Source organism: Glycine soja, chromosome 8 (genome assembly GCF_004193775.1).
Source record: "Glycine soja cultivar W05 chromosome 8, ASM419377v2, whole genome shotgun sequence".
In the NCBI taxonomy this organism is placed as follows: Eukaryota; Viridiplantae; Streptophyta; class Magnoliopsida; order Fabales; family Fabaceae; genus Glycine; species Glycine soja.
Genome location: NC_041009.1, coordinates 42,201,991 through 42,228,127, shown reverse-complemented (window position 1 = coordinate 42,228,127; position 26,137 = coordinate 42,201,991). Strand labels below are relative to the sequence as shown.

At 30.6% G+C, this 26,137-nt stretch overlaps 2 protein-coding genes across 8 annotated transcripts; one reads left to right on the top strand and one right to left on the bottom strand.

Annotated features, from left to right (window-relative positions):
* Positions 1 to 1,266: 1,266 nt before the first annotated feature.
* On the bottom strand, positions 1,267 to 7,324 carry LOC114423287. Of its 6 annotated transcripts, none has more exons than XM_028389985.1 (10): positions 6,977 to 7,320; positions 6,207 to 6,345; positions 5,977 to 6,070; positions 5,225 to 5,307; positions 4,602 to 4,735; positions 4,142 to 4,191; positions 3,777 to 3,869; positions 2,447 to 2,538; positions 1,941 to 2,047; positions 1,267 to 1,810 (listed from the first exon to the last, which is right to left on the bottom strand). In XM_028389985.1, the coding sequence occupies exons 1-10, from the start codon at positions 7,193 to 7,195 to the stop codon at positions 1,769 to 1,771; spliced, it is 1,053 nt and encodes a 350-aa protein (XP_028245786.1). In that variant the 5' UTR covers positions 7,196 to 7,320; the 3' UTR covers positions 1,267 to 1,768. The 6 variants fall into 6 exon arrangements, with proteins under 6 accessions (XP_028245786.1, XP_028245788.1, XP_028245787.1 ...); XM_028389987.1 differs by having other exon boundaries at positions 5,977 to 6,084; positions 6,260 to 6,345; positions 6,977 to 7,317; XM_028389986.1 differs by lacking the exon at positions 1,941 to 2,047 and adding an exon at positions 1,895 to 1,940 and having other exon boundaries at positions 1,474 to 1,810; positions 6,977 to 7,324.
* A 13,230-nt stretch (positions 7,325 to 20,554) lies between these two features.
* LOC114423285 (probable methyltransferase PMT2) lies at positions 20,555 to 25,626 on the top strand. Of its 2 annotated transcripts, none has more exons than XM_028389981.1 (7): positions 20,555 to 20,762; positions 21,511 to 22,162; positions 22,301 to 22,511; positions 22,698 to 22,992; positions 23,294 to 23,665; positions 23,915 to 23,992; positions 24,886 to 25,626. In XM_028389981.1, the coding sequence occupies exons 2-7, from the start codon at positions 21,518 to 21,520 to the stop codon at positions 25,109 to 25,111; spliced, it is 1,827 nt and encodes a 608-aa protein (XP_028245782.1). In that variant the 5' UTR covers positions 20,555 to 20,762; positions 21,511 to 21,517; the 3' UTR covers positions 25,112 to 25,626. The 2 variants fall into 2 exon arrangements, with proteins under 2 accessions (XP_028245782.1, XP_028245783.1); XM_028389982.1 differs by having other exon boundaries at positions 20,643 to 20,872.
* The last annotated feature ends 511 nt before the right edge of the window (positions 25,627 to 26,137 follow it).

The window sequence follows — 26,137 nt, the reverse complement described above, 5'->3', positions numbered from 1 at the left end:
GATCCCTAAAGATAATTATTTTAATTAGGTGCACTTTAGATAAATATTCTAATTAGATCTCTAAAGATAATTACTTTAATTAGATGCCTAAAGATAGTTTTCTTTAATTAAGCTCACTATGGTCATGCTGATATCCACCACGACCATTATCAGAATCGTTGAAGCTTGAGATGTTATGAAATGATGAGGGCTTTCATGATTGATCATGACCTTCTAGTTGACAACTATGGTCAATGTAACACGACCATTACCAAGCGAAAATAACATCAGATTTTCATGAAATTGTGTATTTTTTAACTTTTTTTACTTGATTGAGCGATTATACTTCTACAAGATGAAAACTAATATTCAAACGTGAATTTTACCAAGAAAATACACAAAATAACACGACAACTCACATAAAATATCACTCAAATTATGATTTATCATTCACCATTTAGATCGGCAAAATCACATGCCATTTGATGTTGGAGTTTCCACCATCATTGCAGTTAAGTTTGTTTCCATACGATTCTAATCTACTTGGAATGTTAGAGTTTTCAATTTCTACTCATATGATGTCAATATCACAAATGTTGTTAAAAAGAAAGGAGTTTGAAGAATCGTTATCATGTATTGAAATGTCGTTGTCACTATCGCAACAATCATGATCACCGCCGAAAGTGATGCTAAACGTGAAATTGTCAAAGTCCTCTAAAGCTTGTCCTGCCATTTACTTAACTATATTTGATTTGGAGGAGACTTTGGAGAAGGTGTCGCGAGAAACAAATGCCCAGATCAACAATCTCTTTCGTTCTGATTGTCACAAAAAACATCGAGAGTGGTCTTGGGCATTTCTCATTTGTAAACGCTCTCTCACACATTAACTTTCTAAAAGCTAATTTTTAACTTATAAGTTAATTTTAGGTAGAATTTTATTTTATTTTTTCTTCTCATTTTCTTCTCTTATAAATGCTTATAGAGAAGTTTATATAAACATGCCCCAAAACGCATTCTGTTTAGTTTCCTTTCCAAATAATAAAACAGATTTTATTCTACTCCATAAGCATCCCAAATTCCCAATAATAGACTATTTCAGAGTGTCTTTGGAATCCCATTTGATTGGCCTCCGAGATTTTCACTTTCCAATGCACAAACGTAACAACAATATCAGTGTTAGATTAGCATTGAACGTCGATTTAGTTTAGCTGAATTGATATTCAAACACATTTGATGGGGAAAAATGGTAAAATATGTTTAGTTTTGCTCTTTTAGTGAAATTTGGTATTAGTCATCATACTTTAACTTTAATCAATTTGATCCCTAAACTTCAAAAAAAAAAAAACAATGATTTCCGTCCCTCATCACATGGTTTTCACTATGAGAAGTGATGGAAATTATTGTTTTTAGTAAAGTTCAGAAACCAAATTTATCGAAGTTGAAGTTTGAAGACTAAAACTAAATTTTACCAAAAATACAAAAACTAGAAACATATTTTACCCGAAAGAATAATGCATTTATTCTATTCCATTTTGATCTCCTCTACTCTGTTCAACATTGGATATCCAAACGAAGCCCTATTTCTTGTCAACCAGGGCCTCTGAAAATTTTTAAGTGCATAGCATATTTTAACTGTCATGGTAAATTATTATTACCTACTTCACTGTTCCAAAGAACAATCTGATTATGTTTTACAGCACGGAAAGGAGCGCAGATAAGCAAAGAAATGGATTTGTATTATATACTGTACATGATGCTCCACATCCATGCAAAGGAGAAATTTTTTCCATCAAGTTGCCTGCAATAATTCTCTGATATCGTACCCTTGAAGCTATATATACAAACAGAGAAAGAAGCATTGTTAGTAATGGAAAAAAAATAATTGTAAAAACTAACAGGATCTGCATATTGTTACCAGTAAACCATACTGAGCAAACACATACATGAGTTATAATTAATACCTGCAGAAAAGTAAGAAATAATATAACTCCTGAGTTCCAAAAAGAATGGATAGTGATGGGAGTGAGAAGGTTGTGAGTTTGAGCATATGAAAACCCCAAAGCAGTCCCTACACGTCACAAATTTCTGTTATTTTCTTCAGTAGATGGAGGAACAATTGCATCTTTCAAGAGCAAGTAGATTTTTCTATTTTCATTTTCTACATCTACAAATAATTACAAAAATATCATTGTTTTCACTTTATTTCCTATATTCAAATAATTGTGTAGCAAATAATTAAAACAACAGAAAATATGTATATATAAAAAAAGCAATGACATTTTTGTAATTATTTGTGAAAATAGAAACTGAATACAAATACATTTTCTCAAGTCAAAAGACCCTTTTTTTTTTCATTTCCCCTTGTTCAAATTAAATCATTTTATATTCAGTGTCTACCCAAACATTATAATAGAAAACTTCATTGTTCCCTTTCTGAAGATCATGTTATCATGTTTTTACACGATACCTAGAACAAACAATTGGGGAAATTCTCCAGGAGTGAGATGTGCAAGGGCAAAAACAGCAGCACTAATGACAACAGCAACTGGCGTAGGAACCCTACAGTGAGAATGATGAATGAGAAAAATTGTACCAGTAAGTAACAATCAATTCACAAAAATACTTAAACAAACAAGTTTAGGCATCAATGATGCATCTCAGTAAGCTAAATCTACAAATTTTGCACACAAATAGATTCACTGATATAGATTATTTTTTACAAAGAATAAGTTTTGATCTAGCCTAACACTGCTAATCCAAAGAACTCAGACCAACAAACTATTAGTTTATGCATTAAAAATAAAATAAAAAACAAAATATGACCTTATCATAATACTGTTTTTGGAACTGTTCAGAATCCATGAGTAATTATTTTTCCTCGAGATCACTAATCACTAAATACACACCACAACAAATTTTCCACAATTGATGATCCAATGATGGCAATGAAGAATATAAAGCATATTTCAAACATATCTTAAAACAGTTAACTATGGCTTTGTTTGGGATTTGATTATATTGGGTTTAGTTACCTTTTATATATATTTATTAACAAGGCTTTTACTTTTTCAGGCCACCTAAGCAAGAACTAAGAAGATCCAAAGAGTAAAACTAAATCAAATTTTAGTAGGCAGTGAAAAGATGAAACTATCAATCAAATTCAAAATCTTTTCTTCTCACATGACATTGCTATTTCTCTTCCCTCTTTCAAATTATCCCTCTTGCATAGTCTATATCTTGAGTCTGGACCTAAATCAGACAATTCTTTACATATTTTTACTATAATAACATACAGCATAGGCTGCATAGCAGTCTCATTAGTCATTTTAGAAACCTCTGTATGCTTTTATATAAAGTATAGAGAGTATTTTGAAAAGCTCAAGTTTGTGTATAAACAAGTAGTGCATTGGTTGGAGTTTTATGGACTAGAAGTTGGACCTTAAAAAATATATAAGACCAAACATTCCCAATTCCCACGGTATAAGCTATATATAAAATCTCCTGAAGGTAAACTTCAATAAGGACAGAAACTTAGCAACTAGCTAGCACTATGCATCCTAATCAATTTCTCCTTCGTTCAAGGATAAGCGTTGTTGAAACATTCTCTGTTCAATTACCCAGTCAATGAATATCTAATTCAAAATGAAAAAGTCTTACTTTCAGGGCAAGCTGCAGGTTCTTTAACAATATTTTATTATAATATATGAAATGAATGCTAAAAGGGGAAAAAAAAAGAACATGATCAAGAAATCTCATGGGATTAAATGGAAAGGAAAAGATATGAAGGCAACCAATACCACTTAGTGAGGGAAGTCATAAAAAATCCCCGAAAAACAGTCTCCTCAAGGAGTGGAGCAAGAACACCTGTGATGCCCACCAAGCAGGCAGTGCTGCAATGAAATTAAACACAATCAATCAATTACTTGAGAATCGGGAATACAGAACATAGATGGAAACTTTTGACAATTTTTTTCATTGATAAAAAGGCTATGATTTAAAATTGTAGTCCATAACCGCAGTTGTCACCACAATGTTGTGGTTTTAGATACCTCTGCAACTGCGATTTGGCCGCATAAGCCATATTTTACTGCAATTTCTGTAATCAAAGCATCTGAAGTCACAACTACAATTTAAAATAAGGGAACAGAATATCTTAAATTACCTGAGATTTGAAGATCCAATTAACGGAAGCAAGCGAACAAGAGCATCAGTCTGAAAAGTAGTTTATAGAAGCATATAAGAGATATCCACAAGGTTATAAATCCGTAAAAATTAAACCCCGTTATATAAGGCAATTTTTAACAGAACAAAGTAATTATTCTTATCAAGACGGATTAGTTCTGCTGAGGTACACAAGGATAGTTTATTCATACTCATCATTAGATAAAGCTAATCTGATCTGCCTCTAGTTAGCCATGATTATCAATACCATGATGGCAAGTTGGCAACATACTATGAACAACTGTGATGTAATTCTAAGATCAGTGGTTCAATACTACTGCTATTTGAAAATCAGTAACCCTAAATGGCCTCCCCCATACTACAAAGAAAATAGTTTAACATATAGAAACTAAGAATTACATCTGCATCTTCCTGTAAAATTTCAAAAATAGAACATGAACCTCTCTTTGTGGGGTTTCTCCATTGAAGAAAGACACAGCAACTCCGGTCAATGAAATGGCAAGTATGGCACCAGCAAGTCCAATTCCAGCCCACAAAAGCCAACCCTTTTGAAGATTGAAAGGTTCCCTCAAATCTGTAACAATGTTTTACCATTGAATGGAAAAGGCGTCAGTGTGTAACATATTCTAATTCTTCTAAATAAAAGCCAATTGCAAACTAAACATCTGATTAAAATGAGATTTAAACCAACATGATGCAACAAGACAGAGATATGGCAAGTTCATCAAGGCACAAACCGGTTCGTATTGGTGGCAGTGAACTTAAATAAATTATTAATTCTTTCAAAAGTCTTAAGGTATGAAGCTAGTCATTTATTTAAACATTGAAAAATAATTCTTGCAAGAGCAGTGTCTGTAAGTGTAATCAATCAACAGCTCTAGATGTATTAAAATAATAATAAAGTCTATATTGAAATCCATGTTGAATTTATTTTAATATTATTTTGAGCTCTAGATTGGTTGTGCCTATAGGCACTATACTCAGAACCTCTCACATATTGCTCATGTTAGAAACTTTTTGCCTGTATCCTAGATATAATTGAAGTGTTCTTAAATGATAATACCGTATTTGAAGAAGTCTTCAGGAAGTGGCTGGAAAGTGTTGGCAACACTATATATGATTCCAAGTACAACAGCAGTTGTGATGCTGTCAAGACATAGGATAAAATAAGAAAGTAATACAAAACTTTATGGACTGTCTTCAACACTGGAAAGAAAATTGGAATAATTAGGAACAGACAGTAGAAAAGTCAAAGGTTTTTGGTACTTTTCTGTTTATAGATGGATCTAGCTGACTAGATACTTCCTGACATAAGGCCGACTAGTTAACAAGACAGAGGTCTAAAGTTTAAAACTGTTGGAAATAATAATAGTTATTGCACTTAGCAAATAGTATGTTCATGCATCAGTCATCACAAGATAAAATGCTTTTAGTGTTTGAGTATTAAAGTCTAGGGAGGGAGTTGCACTCTATTAATATTATCCAAGGAAATAGTCTCCAGTAAGTCTATCAAGAGCCTATATGGATGATATGCAGAACCTCCCTCGAACTCTAAAATCCCCCCTTCTATAATTCAACAAAAAGTAAATGTTATAAAGCAAGCATAAGGTACTAAATGACAGCCTAAAAATTGAATGCATATCAGTCACTGCCATGAACATCATGTGATCTTGATATATAAAATGTGGCTTCACATATTCTTAACAAGAGAATAACTCATCAAGAACAAATCAGAACCAAAAAGTGGAAGTTGTTTCACAGTTTACCAACTAACTTCCAGAATTACAACGGTAAGAGTCCAAATTAATTGTGTACCTCTGATCGAATAAAAGTATCTCTGCCTTGTCATCTAAACTTAGCACATCAGGTTTGATCCCGAGATATGGTAAGGCAATTGCTTCAGTCAAACCTGTCAACACAAAACTGCCAGGGAATAAATTAATGGCCCAACATACAACACAATCAGTAACATAGAAATCAATTATAACATGTAAACCATTTGACAGTATAGGTAAGAAGTCTCTAGATGGCATCTTCCTCTGTACATTTGCAATATTTCAAGTTTGATATGAAATCATAACAGCTATTCAAAACACACCCCAATCCACAGGCAAGAGAGGTCAGTGAAACTGTTTGCCATTGCCAAGGCACCTCCCATCGCCTGAGAATAGGCCATCCCGATTCCTGAAAAAGAAAAAAAAGAACAGTACAAGTAATTTATACAATATTTTTTTATATAGAATTTTAATTAGAATGTACTGATGATATAAAAGTTGTTTACATTGTCACTTAATAGTAAACTGTCATGTTATGGTAAGATGGTAAAATTACTCACTAATGTAATAATTACTTAAAAAGAAATATTTAGGGTAATTTCTAATTGATTGACAGTATAAAGTTCGATAGTGTATGAAATTAAATTCTTTCAACAGCTATTTGCTAAGGGAAACATAAAGATCCTCATCACATTTCAGTGGCACATTATCATATATTTTTGTAAACAAAAACAAACAACATAAAGACCTTTAACTCATAGGTGCCACTGAAAAAACACTCAAATTCACTCATGCAAAGGGAACCAAATCATCATAGTAAATTTGGTATAAAATTAACCAAAAGCCTAATCACCAGATACTCACATTAAAAAAAAAAAAACATTTTCTTATTCATTTTTTAGCCTGTCACAAGTTTCATAGAAAGTCATAAACATTTCATCAAACAACAATTCCCACCATAGTTTATAAAATTAAATATTCTGGGAAAGTAATTGTGTAGGAAACAACACTAAATAATATAAGAAAGGCTGAGAAATTGCCTTGGAGTCAGATTTGTCTCCAGTATTAAAGAAGCAAACTGAAGGAAGAACCCTTTTGGAACCCAAACTCAAAGGGCGATGGAGAGAGGGATTTCTATGGAGAAATGTGTGGCTTTGTTTTGAGATGGTTTTGATCGAAGAAGAACAAAGCTTGTGGGAACTGAAGAGGGTGCAAGGTGAATGCAGAGAAGAAGCCATTAACATTGAATTTGAAACCATTATGTGAGGTGGAGAGTTTGTAAATTGGACAGTGTTTGCAAAAGAAGAACTTTTGAGATAAGGCTCGTCACTACACTTCGGTTGAAGTGTTAAACTTCAAATCTTCTAAGTACTTGAAAAATGTTGGATGGAATTATGATGCTTGAAATTCTCAACCAATTTAAATATAAGTAAAATTAATTATTTTTTAATGAATTAAAAAAATTAATATCATTTAATTTTATTAGTCATAGTTTAAAAAAAATACATTTTCAGTAATAAATATAACTCAGATAACAACATACTAAGTTTGTGAAAAAAGACTTGGGTTTAATTTTCACAAAATACACATTTAAAAATGAATGATAAATTTATGATTAAGCCCCTAAATGAATAATTAAGATTGTTGTTAATAAAAAAATACACTTTTTTCTTTTAGTGTTATTCACTAGGATGTGCCAACTTAATATCAAGAATAATAATAAAAATCATTAGAAATAAAATATTAATTAGTTGAAAGATTTTAGAATAATATCATTAAAAAAGTGAAAGTAATTAAAATTTATTTATATTTTAATTCACAATTAATAAATATTTTTTTATTATATTTGAGTCATAGGTGAGTATTAATTTACCTTTTTTATAATAAAAGAGTTTAACATAAGTGGAAATCATTTTTGGTATACCTGAAGGATATTTGGGTAATCGAATAGTTGTGCACCAAGCAAAGCCTTAATCTCGTATTGGAAAATGTTTGGGTATTTGATTGGTCGAATGATCCAAGACACACATATATCCACACCACTAAGCACCAAAATATGAACTTTGATTATCGGATGGTCAAATAGCCGAACACATTCCGTCATGATCGAATACTTTAAGCATTCGACCTATGACAAGTTATAAGCACATTATAATCAAGATTATTCATGAGATCATCAAAATGATTATTAAGAATAAATTATCTAAGATGATAATCATGTATAAAGGCCCATGGTTACCAATATTGATTCTTTCATTATTTTGCCTCTGAAATTTGATTATTTTTACTTATTTTTGCAACACAGAATTATTATGATGAGATGACAAAAAATATCTTATAAATAAAAGAAGTCGTCATCAATGTTTATTCAGAAAAACATCAAAAAAACTTTTTTAGAAAATGATTGAAACCAAATATTAGATTTGGAAGTCAATTACCAATAAGAAAGATATTAGCGCCACTAATTAAATGTGCAAGAATTTTTATAATTTATAAATTTATTTATTTTACACCTCAAAACAAACACGAATAGTTTTAGATATTTTACACCTCAAAACAAACACTAATTAAATGACCAGGTATTTTTGCTTATAAAACACAATTCAATGTGTTTGTCATTTTATTTTTCAAATACATTTTATTCATTGTATGATTCTTATGATATATGATATAAAGGGACAATTTTAAACTGATTTTGATGAATCAAGTGGTCTAAGATTCCCCTGATTTTGGATATGCATTAATCCCCAAGTGGCAAGTTTTCAAATTTTTTATTTTATTGAATTAAATTGTCATTCTGTTTTTTAGAATTATTATTTTAATTATTTTGTTTTCTTATCATAGAATTAGTTTTTATCAATGATTTTCTTTCTTTTTTTTGTTGAATTAAATTGTCATTTTGTTTTCTTAAATTGTCTAAAAACTGAAAGTATACCTATGATATCTCAATTTTTAAATACTTGCCATGATAACGATCATTCATTTTTACATATGCATCATTATACATATGATCATTCATTTTCTTTTTCTTATTGTGTTATAAAGGCCCAAACTACAGCTCCATGACCATTTTATCAAGGTTACAAGAATGAAGTTCCCTCGTTGACAAAAAAAAAAGAATGAAGTTTCCTCTAGAGTCTATTTTATTGATCCATAGGAAACTAGGATTGGAGTCATATTGCAACCATTTGGTGATAGTCGTCAATTCTTTCATGGAATTGAAAATATGCTTCTTTTAGACTTGGAATTGAAAATGTGCTGAAACATTATAATATGGAATACAGAGCTTTAGTGCATATGATTTACGAGAAGAGGGGGATTTTAAGATCAAAGTATTGGATTTGAGCTTGAAGGAGGTCACGCACACGAGAGATGTTACAACTTATAGATTTGTCAAAAAGTATTTGAATCAAGATTTTCAAAGACCATGACTTTGAGTTGCTATCATGCTGAATGTTGAACATATTCATGTTCCTTTGGTACATGAACCTCAACCTGCTGCAGACATGACTGATGTTGAACCTCTTACTATGACTGATGGTTTGATAAATTATTTAAATTTATTTTCATTTTATTATTTCATTATAGTTATAATAAAAAATTGTTTACTGCCCTTTTTTTAATAGAATCTCCTAGCAAATATGGTTACTGAATTTATTTATGGAAATACTTTGGAAAATTTGGAGATACATGATAACAAGGAAGACAATTCACATGTGGAATCACGAGAGGGAAAATGTCATCTAAAGAAGGATTGTACAAAATTATGTGTAGCAAACAAGCTGAAAGGAAGAAATTCCATTGAAATTGATGTCATCAAGAGAAACCTTTTTAAAATTCTTCATTAATGAAGAATTGGAGATTATATTAATGCATATTTGTTGTTTTTAATAACAAACCTGGTTTGGATTTGTTAAGTTTATTAACTTTTGAATTTTGTAACAATTTAATTTCATGATAACCATTACATCGAAAGATATCTACTTTGTGTAACCAAGAAACAATGAAGAAGTTAATAATTAAAAGTGGATATCTTCCAATATAATCCTTATGTATAAGAATATAAGAATTGTAACATAATATAAGAAAATGAATGATCGTAAGTATAATGATGCATATGCATCCAAAATCGGGGGAATCTTAGACCACATGATTATCAAAATCAGTTTGCAATTGTCCTTTTATAATACTACACTATAAGAATCATACAATGAATAAAATATGTTTGGAAAATAAAATGACAAACAAATTGAGTTGTGGTTTATAAGGAAAAATACCTGGTCAAGCATGTCAAGGAAGAATATGTTTTTCCAAGTTCTTATGTAAGTGATTTCCTTCAATTCCATATCAAAGACTTTCATTTTGAAAAGTCCTTCCCCTTTGTACTTCAAGTGTAATTGTTGAGATTAAAGGACATAACTGAAAATTATGTACATTTTTTTTCTTATTCATTGACTCAAAGACTGTATATATAGATACAAAAAGACAAGCTAGTAAAAGGAAAAACATATCTGAAACTGGAGCATGCAAATAAAATGCTCTAAGCTTGAAACATAACTGAAACATCAGAAATTGAAAACATCTCCAAGCTAGAGGACTCCAGTGTGCAGAGTACGACACTGAAAAATTGAAGATTAACTAAAGATTCTTCTTCTAACTCAGATGTTGCGAGGGAGCAAACCGAAACCCATGACATTAATGCAAGGACATCAAAGTCTCAGATATCAACACAAGAGGAGTTGAAACAAGCAAAGGAAGAGTGGACGAGTCACAACTTCCAACACTCCCCCTCAAGCTAAAGCTTACTACACTTTTAGCTTGTTATAATACATTATCCTTCATATTCATTAGATAGTTGCTGAAAACAGTTGAGATAAGTTGATATCCATGACAACAGTGTCTCAAAGATGTACAAGGGCCAGTGCAACTGAGACAAAGACGAACCAATGCATCTTGGACAAGGACTAAACCAATGCATTTGGGACAAGGATGCAATCAATGCAACTGGGACTAAGATAGGGCCAATGCATCTAGGAGAACAAATGAGCCAATGGAGGGAGACCCAAAGACTGTGAAAACATGACCTACAATTGGCATTGACAAAAGATAAACAATGACTAAAAAGACATCAAAAGCTTAACCACCATACAAGGCAGAAGCTGAGACCATCAAGCCATAAAACAAGAGCTTAACCACAAACTAAAAACTATACCTCAAAGTTTAAACACTTCCTAGAAGTTCAAATTCACTAAGAAATCTTAATAACCATGAGGCAGAAGCAATTAAGCTTAACCATCAAGAGCAGAAGCCAAACATGATGCTTAACCACTCAAGACAAAAGCAAAACAGCATCTCAATACTTAACCATCCATAACAGAAGCTAAGAATAGTGCTTAATCACCATGGACAAAAGTTATCTTCAAAGAGGACCAAAACCAAACACCTTGTGAGTACCCACTAAACCTATCAAAATCAAGAATATATAGACAAACTTCAGGTAACAACTTCAACAAGAGCCATACTCATTAAACAACTTCAAATATCCAATAGAAACTGGTGGTGGTAGCGTGACCAAAAGATTAAGAAACTAGCCCAACTGAGACAATTTCCATCAAACAAAAGATTAGAAGAAGGAAAAGACTCTTGTGGCAGCGGAAGAACTGGATTAGTGGGAAAAATAATTGTAGTAAGAAGAAAATAAAAACTGGTAAAGATTGAAGAAAAACTCTGTCATGGCAGCGGAAGATAATTTTGTTCATGAAGGATGTCATGGCCCTGATACCATGTTGAGATTAAAGGACATGACAGAAAATTAACTACCAACCAAGCACCAAAATCAATTTTGTAGAACTTCAAAATGTTGTTTGACCCATATTCAAAATAATCATTACTCTCATGTTTGATTAAATATATTTCAAATTGATTCCTTCTAGATCCATGAGCTAAACAGTTGTAGGAAGATCATTTATGAACCTCTAATAAAAATATTTTGGACACTAAGTAATATCCTATGAGAAAAAATATAAACAAATTACACTAATTTGGTAGCAAAAATTACAGAGTAAAAGATTGAATGAATGATAGTAAAATAAAATATTGGTAGTTGCACTGATATGGTTGATTAGCAAGTAAAAAGAATCAATTTTAAAGGCTAAGTAAAAGGAGGAATCGTGTTTCATTCGCTATATAAAAATTATTTATCAAATTGTCTTTTAAAAAATAAATATAAATGATTAAGAGAACGTTGCCTTAACACTTTAACAGGAGCTTCGCTTTGGGGTAGTTTGTAGTTGGCAGCAAGCATATCCATTTCCATTGTTGCAGCAAAATAAGATATAAGAGAGATTGAAAACGTGTATCAGTCATTAGCATTAACTTATTAGTAAGTTTATAAGATAGGCTAAGGGTCATCTCTTTTGATTCCAATTACAAAAAGAAAATGGCACGAATTTCTCTTCAGATTTCAATGTTAAATTCTCTCTTGAAATCGAAGGGGCATGTATACATTAATTGAGGTAATAAATTTAAATTATTGATTGATGGAAATCAAGAGACGTGCATGCCTTTTCTGCTAATAATGATTTCTAATTACCCTATTTATATAATTAATTAATAATTAGTTTAAAATAATATAATAATATGTTACGTTTCTAATTTAATAAATGCATATGTGAGATAATATATTTGAGATATTTCTCTTTCCCAATTACATTATTTATAGTTGAATAATATTCCTTTATTGTTTAATGTAATTAATTTGTCGATAATTTAATAACATAAATAATATTCACATAGGGACTCATAGTCAACAACATCTCCAACCTTGCATATCAAGTTTTGTTTTAGTTAATAAAATAGTTAGCTGCATATGTAACAGGATATACATACAAATTATGTAACAAATTGCTCATTTGATTCAAAGATATATTCATCCATTATTTGGATCTTTTAGTTGTTACAAGCAATATATATATATATACAATAAGAGTTTCAAAGACTGTATTTTATTCTTGTTTAAACCTGAGAAATATCATATGCTGAAACCATTGTTTTCCCGAAAGAGTTGAACCTTTCTGAAACTGAATTCTTTAGACACAAATGTTAAATAGTCAGCCAAAGCAATTAACTGAATATGACATAAATCAATTTTCAACAAAGTTTTTAATGACCATATTTTTACTGTGTTATTCACGAATTTGGTTTATCTAGTGTTCTTTCTCATGCTCTCCCTGTGCTGCCCCATGAAAATATCACTGAATGATAGTTATATTAATATTTAATGATAACATTTAATTTTAAAAATTATCAAAATTATATAATTTTAAAGGTACAGCATAAGGAGGAATAGCATACTCTAAATAATTCCAACATCATGCAAATCTTATTAACACAAAACATTGGCTGGAATTTAGGATTTTTAGGTTTCCGAAAGTCAATCTTGAAGAGGAATTCCTAGTCAACCATGTCAGTTAACTTATTGGGCAACGAATTTCCACCAGTCTACAAAAAATGGAATGTTGTTTCTATTGATTAGAATTTTAAAGAATACAAATAAAAATTCCAAAAATAAAGCATACAAATGTTGTTAAATCTTCTCTAAATCATCAAGCATATCAACACATGATATGTTAAAGAACACAATAGCTTCACGATCAAAGAGAGCAAATGTTGTTTAATCAGTATCATCCATAATTGTTGGCATAAGTGTTTAGATCAAAAACGTAAATATTCTCATAGATACAACAACTGAGTTGCATTGTTTCTAATATATATATTGTCTAAAAACAGAGCAATAGCCTTCTACTACCTAACTAGTTAATGAGCCAACTGCTCATCTTAATTACTAGACTTAAAACACACTCCAAAGGGTACAGGTAAACATACTTAGTCTGAATACACATTTACTACACTGCATAAAGCATAATGATAAATGCACACCAGAAAATACAGCAACTACATCAGAAATTTCAGTAAATTAACACTACTCCTTGAAATTTTTTATGGACACTCCAAGCAAATCTCTAAGCTTCTCAAATCTTGCTCTTGGAAGAGCTTTAGTCAGTATATCAACAACTTGATCATCAGAAAAACAATGAATGAGCTTGATCTCACAATTCTTTATGGCCTCATGAACAACATGAAACTTTACTTGAATGTGCTTTGTCTTTCCAGGTTGAACTGGATTTTCAGCAATGGCAATTGCTAATTTGTGGTCACAATAAATCTGAGTCGCGTCCAGCTTCTCCATTCCCATATCAAACATAATTTTCTTCAACCAAATGGATTGGTTCGTTGCTGCTACATATTCAGCTTCAACAGTAGATTGAGCTACAATGTCCTGCTTCTTTGAGTTCCAAGAGAACATACTAGCTATGAAGTACGGATACTCTAGCCTCTTGTAGTGTTCGGTGTCCCACACGAGTCCATGTCAGTGTCCGACACCAACACAATACCCATATTTTGGACATTACAAGTGTCCACGTGTCCGTGTTGTGTCCAGTGTCCATGTCGATGCTTCATAGCATGCTAGAGCCTAAGGAAAAAACATATCACATAGTGCTCTTCCAGTCATCAAGGTTTCCAGCCCAATCATTGTCAACATAGCCAAACAAACTTCCATTTTTACTGGTTTAAACCATATTCTAAACTGAGTAATGCCATAAAGAAAATTAGATAATTGCTATGATTTAAATGTACAAATTAAATATACATAGCAATTATCACCTATCCGAAAGAAACATGACACAACGAAACTAATTATACATAAAATAAAATAAAAAAAAACAATTATTTGAACTCATTATCAAATTTAATTTAACTTGGAAAGTTCTAGCTTTCGCAAGTTGGACAACAACAACATTTTCAGTCTTCCCAACAGCCGAGAACGTATTTAACTCATTCAAGTATGGTTCCAACAAAATGCAATCTATCTTTTGCCCGTACAAAAAAACTCAATGACTTAAGAAACATTTGTTTAGACTTCAATCCATTTTTTCTCATTTTCCTTTTCAGTTCCGTAGCCACTCATAATTCAATAACATCTTTAAGCACGATCATTCAAAAGAAGATTAAAAAATTGTATATAAACAGTGTTGATAACGAAACAATGTTGATAAACTCACCAACCAGAACTTCAAAATCAATCTCCCCACCCAAAATCTGACTAAACGGAACAATGAAAACATATTTGCACCCAACACTCTAGCATCAATCTTAAGAACCTTTGTTTCATATTGAAAATTGTTTCTATACTTATGAGAGGTACGTCGTAAATCATGAGGAGTAAACCCACAGATGGAATAAATTGAACCTTCCTCCAAATTTTGTCCCCATATATAAATGAGAGCTTTACAAACAAAACCTTGAATTCTTGATCCCTGCAAATAATTTAGGTTAATAAATATTATTATTAATGGGTTATTATTATAGGTACAAATAATTTAATAGATTCCAATAATAATTTTTTAAAACAAAAAAGTTGTATAACGAAATATTTAGGTTTAGACATTTAAAATTTGAAATGTTTCTATTTTGAGAAGGATAAGAAGATTGACTTCGAATATATTGCACTAGAGAAAGTCACTAGACAAAATGAGAGCGATACTTCGCAAAAATTTCCTCTAAATGCATTTGCAAATGTATAGTAGATTGATTGATGATTTGACTCACCTTAAGTAATCTTAATGGTTGGGAATTGTTACTACATGACAATTGTTGAAATGAAAAAAAAAATAGTAAATTACATAGTTTTTTCCTATATTTGTAAAACATTTATAGCAACAAAAGAGTGTTTAATTTTATGAAATCTTAATGGTAATTAGTGTAATTTACTTAAGAGGAAAAAAAAATCTAAGTGGGTAGCACTTGGCCTGTACAATGCACAAACTGGCAAGCAAGGGAAGAGGAGTTCACATGGGAAAATTTGGAAAGAAAAATATTTCTCATTCTTCCCCTCTGGTGGACTAGTAGGGGGACTATACAGTGCATCCGAATTTTGTGCATGGAGAAGGGACACACAAATTTGGATTCCGGTGAAAAATAATTTCTTTTATATATAAACTAGAACAGGACATTACTTTTTCATTGCCATAAATATATAAACACAGATATTGATTAGAAAAATAATTTTACCACAAATCTCAAAATTGAGCTTGATTGGACGATATTTTTTTGTTATATAAAAATAAAGTGGGATTTTTTGAGTGTAAACAAATAACATCCTAGCTTTATATAGTTAAGGTTTAAGAATAAAATATGGAATAGATTATTCGAGGGGTGAACGCCAGACAAATCTATGTTCTTAATTTGTTATGGACTCGCGCGATTAGATCTAACTTTGATTCGTATTTTGTCTTTTACAATAAAATACTATCATGTTCTATTGTTCTTGCTGTCCTGTCGGTGCCTCCTCCAAGTCTTAGCTCAAGGATTGATCTCTCCCTTAAATTCTAAGTCATATGCACAATTACCAATTTCTTAGGGTTGCTTGAAAATGTTTATTTGTCACTTTTATACGTTTGTTGTCACTCTAGTATAAGCAATTTTAATCTATAACATTCTTACCATTTATTTGATTAATTAAGAAGAAAAAGGATTTTTTAAATAGAAATTATTTAATTAGAAAGAAAAGGGATTTCTAAATCAAATTATTTAAATAAGAATAGTAATGGATACATTAGAGTGACAATAAACATTCCAGCTTATTTTATCTTCATTTTATTTTACCTTTTCCTGCTTACATTAAGTCATGAATTATTGTTTTTGAATTTCATAATTTTATATTTATCAGTCTTTATAAAGGTTCATACAGTTTGCAAAATACTTCTTAATTTTGTATTAGTATAAAAAAATATAAATTCTTATAATTTTATAAAAATTATAAAATTTAAAATATTATCTGATGTTAGATGAAATTAAGACCAAACTTAATTATGACCCAAATGTCAATTATTAACTAATGGGCCAAATTTTGGCGACATTAACTTGGACTAGTTACTAGTTTGGTCATGTTCTGCTTTAATTTCTAACTGTTGTACCATTTGAAATTAATTTTGATGAATTTAGGATACAGGAATTATATTTAATGTAGTTCGGATATGAGATCAGCTTATACAGTATTTTAAGTTATTTTAATTCAATTTGAGGTAATTTATATTTATTAAATTTATACTAGTAGTATCTTTTTTTTAAAAAAAAATCTATAGTAATAATAATATTTTTAATTCAGTAAATAATATTTCGTCATATTTATGTTAATATTACATATACTAAAAGTCTTCCCAACGCGTCCTCCTACAATTACAAATACCTAGCTGGATTTTCGCACTGACAGTGTGTAGGACCCACACGCACAATCAAAATTGGCAGCTGTTCAGTGACTTTAATAAGGTAAGTCCAACTGTCCAAAGGCCATCTCATTTTCACCTTTAATTTTAATTTCTTTTAAGACTAAATGTACAATTAGGACATATATGTTGTAATAAATAAATAAATAAATAATCAATGAGATGTGATTAAGTAACACATATGAATGCTATACATATTTTAATATAATATAGGTTTAAATTTGAATTAATAAATAAAAGCTTTTATTATCAATTATACAAAAATGCATTCTATAAAAAAAAATATACTAAAATGCATTGAAAACTATGATAAAATATTAAAATTAAGTGCATCATAATATTTTTTTTATTAAAAATCATTCCGTCTTGATCTCTTAACTAGAATATCTTTAGAATAGGCGGAGTAATATTTTTTTATATTAAAATCTTTTTATGCTATTTGTTACCATGTTATCAAGGATATAATGTAACATAATTATTATAACATATATTATCAGTGTTTTTATTTAAAATAAAAAAAATGTTTTTTAAGAAAAACACTTTTTCTAAGAATATAAAATTTACTTCTTAAAATAAATAAAAAATTATGTTTTTAAACAGAAGTAATTTAGATAAATACATTAAATTCAAACAAATTGATCGATAATAATAAGAAGAACAAAATAATTAAACTATAATATTATTTATTATTTATATACATTTTATTAATTTAAGTTTCGTATCTTTTTTCTTTCATAACATTGTTAACATAAAATTAAAATTGAAAATGAATTATAATACTCTTATTACATTATGTTTTTAACGTGTAAAAAACTTAAAATAATTTTGTCTCACATGGCCAAGAAGAAGCAATATGAATGCTCAATGACACAGTTGAGGCTGTCCATGACACTCTAACCTAACTAAGTAATCATCATATTATTTTCTTAAAACACATTTAATTATAACTTGGTCATGTCATTTTGACTTTCCAGTACAAGTTACAACCTTCCCATCTTTTTTAATCACGAGCATTTGTATATATATATATATATATATATATGTGATAATACTCTTTTAAATACACTTAATGGTTTTTAATCCTTAATCACAGACTTAAATTGAAAATGAATTACAATAATATTATTACATTTTTATCTAATATAATTTTGTCTCACAAGACCAAAAAGAAGAAAAATATGGATACTCAGGGCACAATATATAGCTAAGACGGGCCATGACACTCTTTGCTGGCTAAATAATCATCAGATTATCTTCCCAAAACACATTTAATTGTAACTTTGGTCATGTCATTGTGAGATTAGTGTACTAGTTATAACCTTCCAATCTTTCTCAATGAGATGGGCATTTGAATATATACAATAATACTCTTTTAAATACACTTAAATAGTTTTAATCCCTAATCATAAATTTAAACTGAAAATGAATTACAATATTCTTATTATGTTATTTTTTAACGTTTTATAAGAAGAAAAAACCTATAATAATTTTGTCTCACATGACCAAGAAGAAGAAACAATATGGATGCTCAAGAACATACCAACTCAGACGGTCTATGACACACTCTAAGTTGATTAAGTAATTAATCATCATATTATCTTCCCAAAACACATTTAATTGTAACTTTGGCTATGTTATTGTGAGATTGTCGTACAAATTATAACCTTCCAATCATTCTTAACGACAGACATTTGAATATATATGACAATATACTCTTTTAAATATGCTTAAATAATTATTTAATTGGTAATAGGTTTTAATCCTTAATCATAAATCAGTAAAATGTACATATGAATAAATATAAATTTCTTAATTCAAATAAATAAACAAATATATAATTGTTAATTCAAACAATTAAAACTAAAAACAAATTAAATTAAATTCACCCCAAATCCAACTGATATGTTTAATAAAGAATAGTTTTAAAATATTTAATTTTAAAAATGATTTAATAAAATCAATTAAAAAATTGTCCTAAATGCATAAATTTAAATAATTTTCAACTGCACACAATTGAATTAAAATAACTGCAATTTTTTTGGAAATGCAAAAGATAATGTTATTGATAATGAAAATGAAGAGAATAATTGCAAAATGCATGAAAACTTTTAACTTAATAAATTAACTCTAACTGATTTCAACTTTGAACTCAAAATTAATATTTTATTTTTCATCTGACTCTTCGAATATAAATTAACTTATTATTACTTTCAAAAAAAACTTATTATATATTTATTTCCTATTATTTAACCAGCAAACGCGTGATTTGTATTTTAAGATATCCTAAACAGGCTAAACTAAACTTAACATGCACCAATCTCTTCCAAGGAATAAACAGAAGGGGGAGAGCAAGGAATAAAATAAATAAATAAATAAAGAAAAAGTGCATACAGTCTCAGATTTCCCAGCAGAACACATGGATTGGTAGCTTTTTCTTTTTTGCTTACTTGAGGCCACATGTATTATTTTGAAAAATAATCTTATTCGTGCTTATAAGACTATCATCAAATAATTTCCCAGCAGAACACATAGTTTGGTCGCTTTTTCTTTTTCATTTTTTCCACTTTTCTTTCTTTATTTTCTTGAGACCATGTGTATTATTTTGGAAAAATAATATTACCTCCAATCTTATATATAAAAAACAAAAGTTAATAATTTTTTTTAATCATAACAAACAATACATTAATTTATTATTAATTTTTTTACTCCTAATGATAACTTTCTTCCTCCCATTGAGTGCATTACTGAGTTATTAATAAAATAAGAAATACCAATTGGTTGAAAATTATCTTTTAAAAATAATCATATTTTAATTATTAAGTAGTCTTGAAATAAAATTAAAATTTATGATAAATTAATTAATTTGATTAATTTTATTGGTCTTAATAAATTAAATAATTATTTCTTATTTATAAGATCAAAAGTAATATTATTAATGCTGATAATTTTTTTTAGGACTAATAAGCCTGTTACAAATAATATTATAAATACGAAAACATACATCAATTAACATAAAATTAGTCTAATTTAACAATAATCTCAAATTTAAATTTTAAATATATAATCACGTTAATATATATCTTAAATAAAATGATATCACATAACTCTTAAACTTTTAAAAAAGAAGACAATTTTTCTCTAAATATTTAACACAATCTGTCGAAAAAAAAAACCTCATATTTGAAATCAAAATGGAAATTACTAATAATTAAACTAAAACAAACTAACCAGAATTTTTCCTCATATTCCATATTTCAGAAAGTAGTACATATGCTTTTTTATATCATTGCTAGCTAGTTGGTAGATTTTATTGACTCTCTCTCACTTATTATTACATCAAGGATAAGGCTCATTCATCATTGTTTGGTGCTCAGAAAAAAAAAAAAAAAAAAACATTTGTCAATTTTTTTCTCTTTCTTTAACTCCTCTCTCTTGGGAATCCCAGATCTCCAAACCAGTGTTCAAGCCCCACCTTCATATGGTCCGTAAGAGATCTCAACTTTCGACCCATCATCTAAAATTTCTTCCTTTCTTCTTCTTTTTCTTGTCTATGTCTTTTTGAATTCTCTTCCTTTCTTCTTGGGATCCAAGGTTCGGTCTTTTATGCTTCATTACTTAGCTGAAGTTGTGTTTCTTTACTTAGCTTTCGTGGGTATTCGTTTATAGCTCTTAATTTGGTCTTTTGTGGAACTTGCGTGTGTTTTCTTCATAAGTAGGTAGTTAAAGTTCGTGTTCCTTTCACCTACTGGGTTAGTTAAAATGTCTTTATGTTTTCCTAACGTTTTGGGTTGTTTTGGATAGTGTTTAAATGCTTATGTTTTCCTTGTCGGAAAGCCAAAAGAAATAACGTGAAACTTATGGAGCTTAAGCTTGAGACTTTTGAGCAGATCTGAAACTTGTTTCACAACTATCTTTTTCTTTTCTTTGATAACTCTTATTGTATATCACCGACTAATTAAAGGTGGTTGAAAGTAAATTGACCTGAATTTTGTCAATTATGGAAATTGGAAAGCTTTATACTTTCAATGTTAATTAAGTGATGGCTGATGATTTAATGGTCAAGAGTTGGATTATTCTTTAATATGTATCATAAATTTGCAAGTTGTCTGTTTTCTTCATTATAAGCAAGTATCTTGCTTTGACATGAGATTTTTATGCCAGATCTTGAGTGGATGTTGTGGATTACAGCCTTGGTGTTGTAGTTCTGAATAAGAATTGACCCTTTTCAGGTTCTAGATGGCAAAACCAAGTTCAGCTGATGGTAGGACTAGAAGTTCTGTGCAGATCTTTATAGTAGTTGGTCTGTGCTGTTTCTTCTATATTTTAGGTGCGTGGCAGAGAAGTGGTTTCGGAAAGGGAGATAGCATAGCATTGGAGATTACTAAGACTAACACAGAATGTAATATAGTTCCAAATTTAAGTTTTGATTCCCACCATGGTGGAGAAGTTAACGAATTTGATGAAGCTGATTCAAAGCCTAAGGTATTTGAGCCATGTGCTGCTCGCTATACCGATTACACTCCCTGTCAAGATCAAAAGCGTGCCATGACCTTTCCTAGAGAAAACATGGTCTATAGAGAGAGACACTGCCCCCCAGAAGAAGAGAAGTTGCAGTGTATGATCCCTGCACCCAAGGGGTATGTAACACCATTTCCATGGCCGAAGAGCCGTGATTATGTTCCGTATGCTAATGCTCCCTACAAGAGCCTTACAGTTGAGAAGGCTATTCAGAATTGGATCCAATACGAGGGAAATGTGTTCAAATTCCCTGGTGGCGGAACCCAATTTCCTCAAGGTGCTGATAAATATATTGATCAAATTGCATCTGTGATACCTATAACAAATGGAACAGTGAGGACAGCACTAGACACTGGTTGTGGGGTATGTTTGTCATCTTTAATTTCAGATGAATTTTGTCAAATCTCCGTTGTTGTTCTTGTATATGCTATCTGATAGTTAGCTTCATGCTTGCTTCATTAGTTTTTAGCAATATATTCTCATGTCAGGTTGTTTTCTCAGGTTGCGAGTTGGGGTGCATATCTTTGGAGCAGAAATGTTATTGCCATGTCGTTTGCACCAAGGGACAATCATGAAGCACAAGTACAGTTTGCTCTTGAAAGGGGTGTCCCTGCTATTGTTGGTGTTTTGGGGTCCATAAAGTTGCCTTATCCTTCTAGAGCCTTTGATATGGCTCATTGTTCTCGCTGTTTGATTCCTTGGGGAGCAAATAGTAAGAACTTCACTTTCAACACTAGCTTCTAATCTATGATCTACTTGTTGTAAATAATTAGAAAGCACTGTTTTCCTGTTCGTTCTTGTTTCTCCTGCTTCTATTTGATAATTGATATGTCTACTTGTATTGTTTTATTTCTGATAGCAGCTGTTTAAAATTGCATTTTGGGTTTTTCATTTGCAGATGGAATTTATATGATGGAAGTTGATCGAGTTCTAAGGCCTGGTGGTTATTGGGTGCTTTCGGGTCCTCCAATCAATTGGAAGGCTAACTACAAATCCTGGCTGAGACCTAAGGAAGAACTTGAGGAAGAGCAAAGAAAGATTGAAGAGACTGCTAAGCAACTTTGCTGGGAGAAGAGGTCAGAGAAGGCTGAAATGGCCATTTGGCAAAAGGTTGTAGACTCTGAATCATGTCAAAGGAGAAAAGATGATTCTAGTGTGGAATTTTGCGAGTCCTCAGATGCCGATGATGTCTGGTATGTATGCTCCCTTATTAGTTATATAATTTTACATTTTAATGGTTCATTATTGATATTTCCTTTATTTGTTTCTACTAGTCATACAACAAACATACATGTTCATGTTTGTATAATTGTATACATGAAAACTATAGTGGTGGGATAAAGAGATGATATTGTCTAGTTGATATTAACACATCTTACATATTTTGTTATTGTCTATCTTAATTTTGAAAATCCTATAAATGTGAGCAACGCTTGACTTTGTTCAGAAATAAGTAGTGTACTGAGTTGGAATGGCTTTGTTCTGTGGCTATAGGTATAAGAAAATGGAGGCCTGCATTACTCCCACTCCTAAAGTTACTGGCGGGAATCTTAAACCATTTCCAAGCAGGCTATATGCCATTCCTCCCAGAATTGCTAGTGGCTTAGTTCCTGGAGTTTCCTCTGAGACATACCAGGATGATAACAAAAAGTGGAAAAAACACGTAAAAGCTTACAAGAAAACTAATAGACTGTTGGACTCGGGAAGGTATCGCAACATTATGGATATGAATGCTGGATTGGGTAGTTTTGCAGCAGCTATTCATTCTTCAAAGTTATGGGTCATGAATGTTGTGCCTACTATAGCTGAGGCGAATACACTGGGTGTGATATACGAGCGAGGACTTATTGGCATCTATCATGATTGGTATGGTTTCATAATTTGTAGATCCTATTTTGTTTATGTCAGCTCTTAATCTAAAGTATTGAAATACAATTTATGACTAAACAAATCACGTACTATTATTTAATAATTTCTCAATTACCTCTTATGGGGTGAAGAAGTCTGTCAATGCAATAAACTGTGTTTTTCTGTATTCAATTGTGTCTAACCATAGTTTGTAAATTTAATAGTCAGTTTTGTCACAAATTTTCCCCTTTTTTCCTTTTCATCCAGGTGTGAAGCCTTTTCAACATATCCAAGGACATATGACCTTATTCACGCCCATGGTGTCTTTAGTCTGTACAAGGATAAGTAGGTTTTTCTTTGGTCACGATTAAACAATTTGTCTTGTTAACTTATAATTGAAACTGAATTCACTTCTTCATCCCGTTTATGGCCTGATTGATTAGCTTGTGATTATAGTTTAGATGATTTGACCTCAAAAATTGGTAAAATAACTTCACCTGTTGCATTGAAGAAGTGACCTTGTGTTGAGCCTAACTACTATATGGTTAAAAAATAAAAACACTTCTGTGCTTGATTGTGTCTATTTTGGGCTCTAAATCCTATCATTGTAGAAATAATGATTCTTGCAAGTAACCAGTATGTGAAACTAGATTATATATTGTCATGACATTGTTTCTAAGTTCTGCACAACTTGTTTGATATTTTATGATGCTGTGTGGGGAATCAGGTGGCGATAACATCTTATAGTGATAGTTCTATAACTATTTGTATGTATGTATGTATGTATGTATGTATGTATGTATGTATTTTTTTTTTTTTCATTCAGAAGTCAATTTTACACCTGAAAAATGGGTTATTGGATGTCTTAGAAGTTAAATAGGCCTCATGAAGAGCTAATGTTATCAACATGGTATGGTATGGTTGTTAGATAACCATGTTCCTTAAACATGTGGTCAAGGAGTTCAGTTCTTAGGTCTATATAGAATAATATTTATTAAAAAAGATCAACCTCTTAAATGGATTTCAGTACCTTGAAGGATCAGTATTTGACTCTTGGCTAGGAGATACTTCATGTTCACCTAAAAAATCATGAGCTAATGTTGACTAGATCCTGTAATTGAAGATTATAACATATTTGGATTTAGCAGAGACACTTGTTATTTAGTTGAGTTTCCTTTTATAGCAATTGTATGTTCATTTTCTGTGCCTCAAGTGTGTGTATGACAATTAAATGCCAGATGCAAGGCCGAAGATATACTTCTGGAGATGGACCGGATTTTGCGACCAGAAGGTGCTGTCATATTCCGCGACGAAGTAGATGTGCTAATTAAGGTAAAGAAAATAGTTGGAGGAATGAGATGGGACACTAAAATGGTTGACCATGAGGATGGTCCTCTTGTTCCTGAGAAGGTGCTTGTTGCTGTCAAGCAGTATTGGGTTACTAATTCCACATCAACACAATAAGCCACTATATCAAAGTTGAAGAACTGGCTTGGCCTTTGGCTGCCAGTACATTTCTCTATACGATCTTCACAGAATTCATATTGTGGCTCAATTGGTCATTGCAATTTGCAACTGTGGCACAGAAGAGGGGTTTGATGGAGTTTTGCACGATTGTCACTTACCTAAGGTTTCCTGTGTTGTTAATTTATTGATGAAGAAAGCTACAAAGCTATGCTTAAGGTTTATGCATGCCACTTGCCATTTTTTGGTCTTAGTTAGTTATCTTGGACATTACTACATTCCGAAGAAAACACGGTCTCTCTCCTTTGTTAATTAATTATATTATATTCCTTATTTAAATGTTTTAATTTGTACACCGAAAAAGTTCTTTTTTTATTATTATTCTTAATTGAGTTGTAATCTCTATTGGCCCAATGTATTTCATTGTATTGTGGACACTTCATTTTTTTTAGCCATCCTAATTATGGCATTTGGCTCTTTGGTGGGATTTCAAGTTATCTTACAAGCTTTGATCATTTGGGTCGATTATGATATTAATTCTTGGTTTGGAGATTAGTCGTACTTAAAGTTTCTCTTCATTTTGCAGAAAAAAACGTCAGGAATAAATTACAACACTGATTTGATGTAATTACATATAATTTTATTATTATTTTTTTATTTTCTTATATTAATTCTTCCTTGAGTTTGAAAACATTACACTTATGGGACGCTCCCTCAAACATGTAGTAACATCCCCACAATGGAGACAAAAGTAATGGTACAAAAATATGAGGTTTTTTTTTTTTTTTTGTAATTACACTAAATCTCGAGGAATGCAGCTGAAATTTGCTCAAAAGTTAATTAATATATTTATTATTTTTAGTTATATCTTTTTTTTTTATTCTTGATTATATATTTTAAATAGTTATAGTAGAGGAAATATTAAAGAATAAATTAAAGAGAAATTAATTAACAAGAATGATAACACACATGGAAAAGATGAAAGATATATGACAATAAAATTTTAATACAAATGAAGATATTATT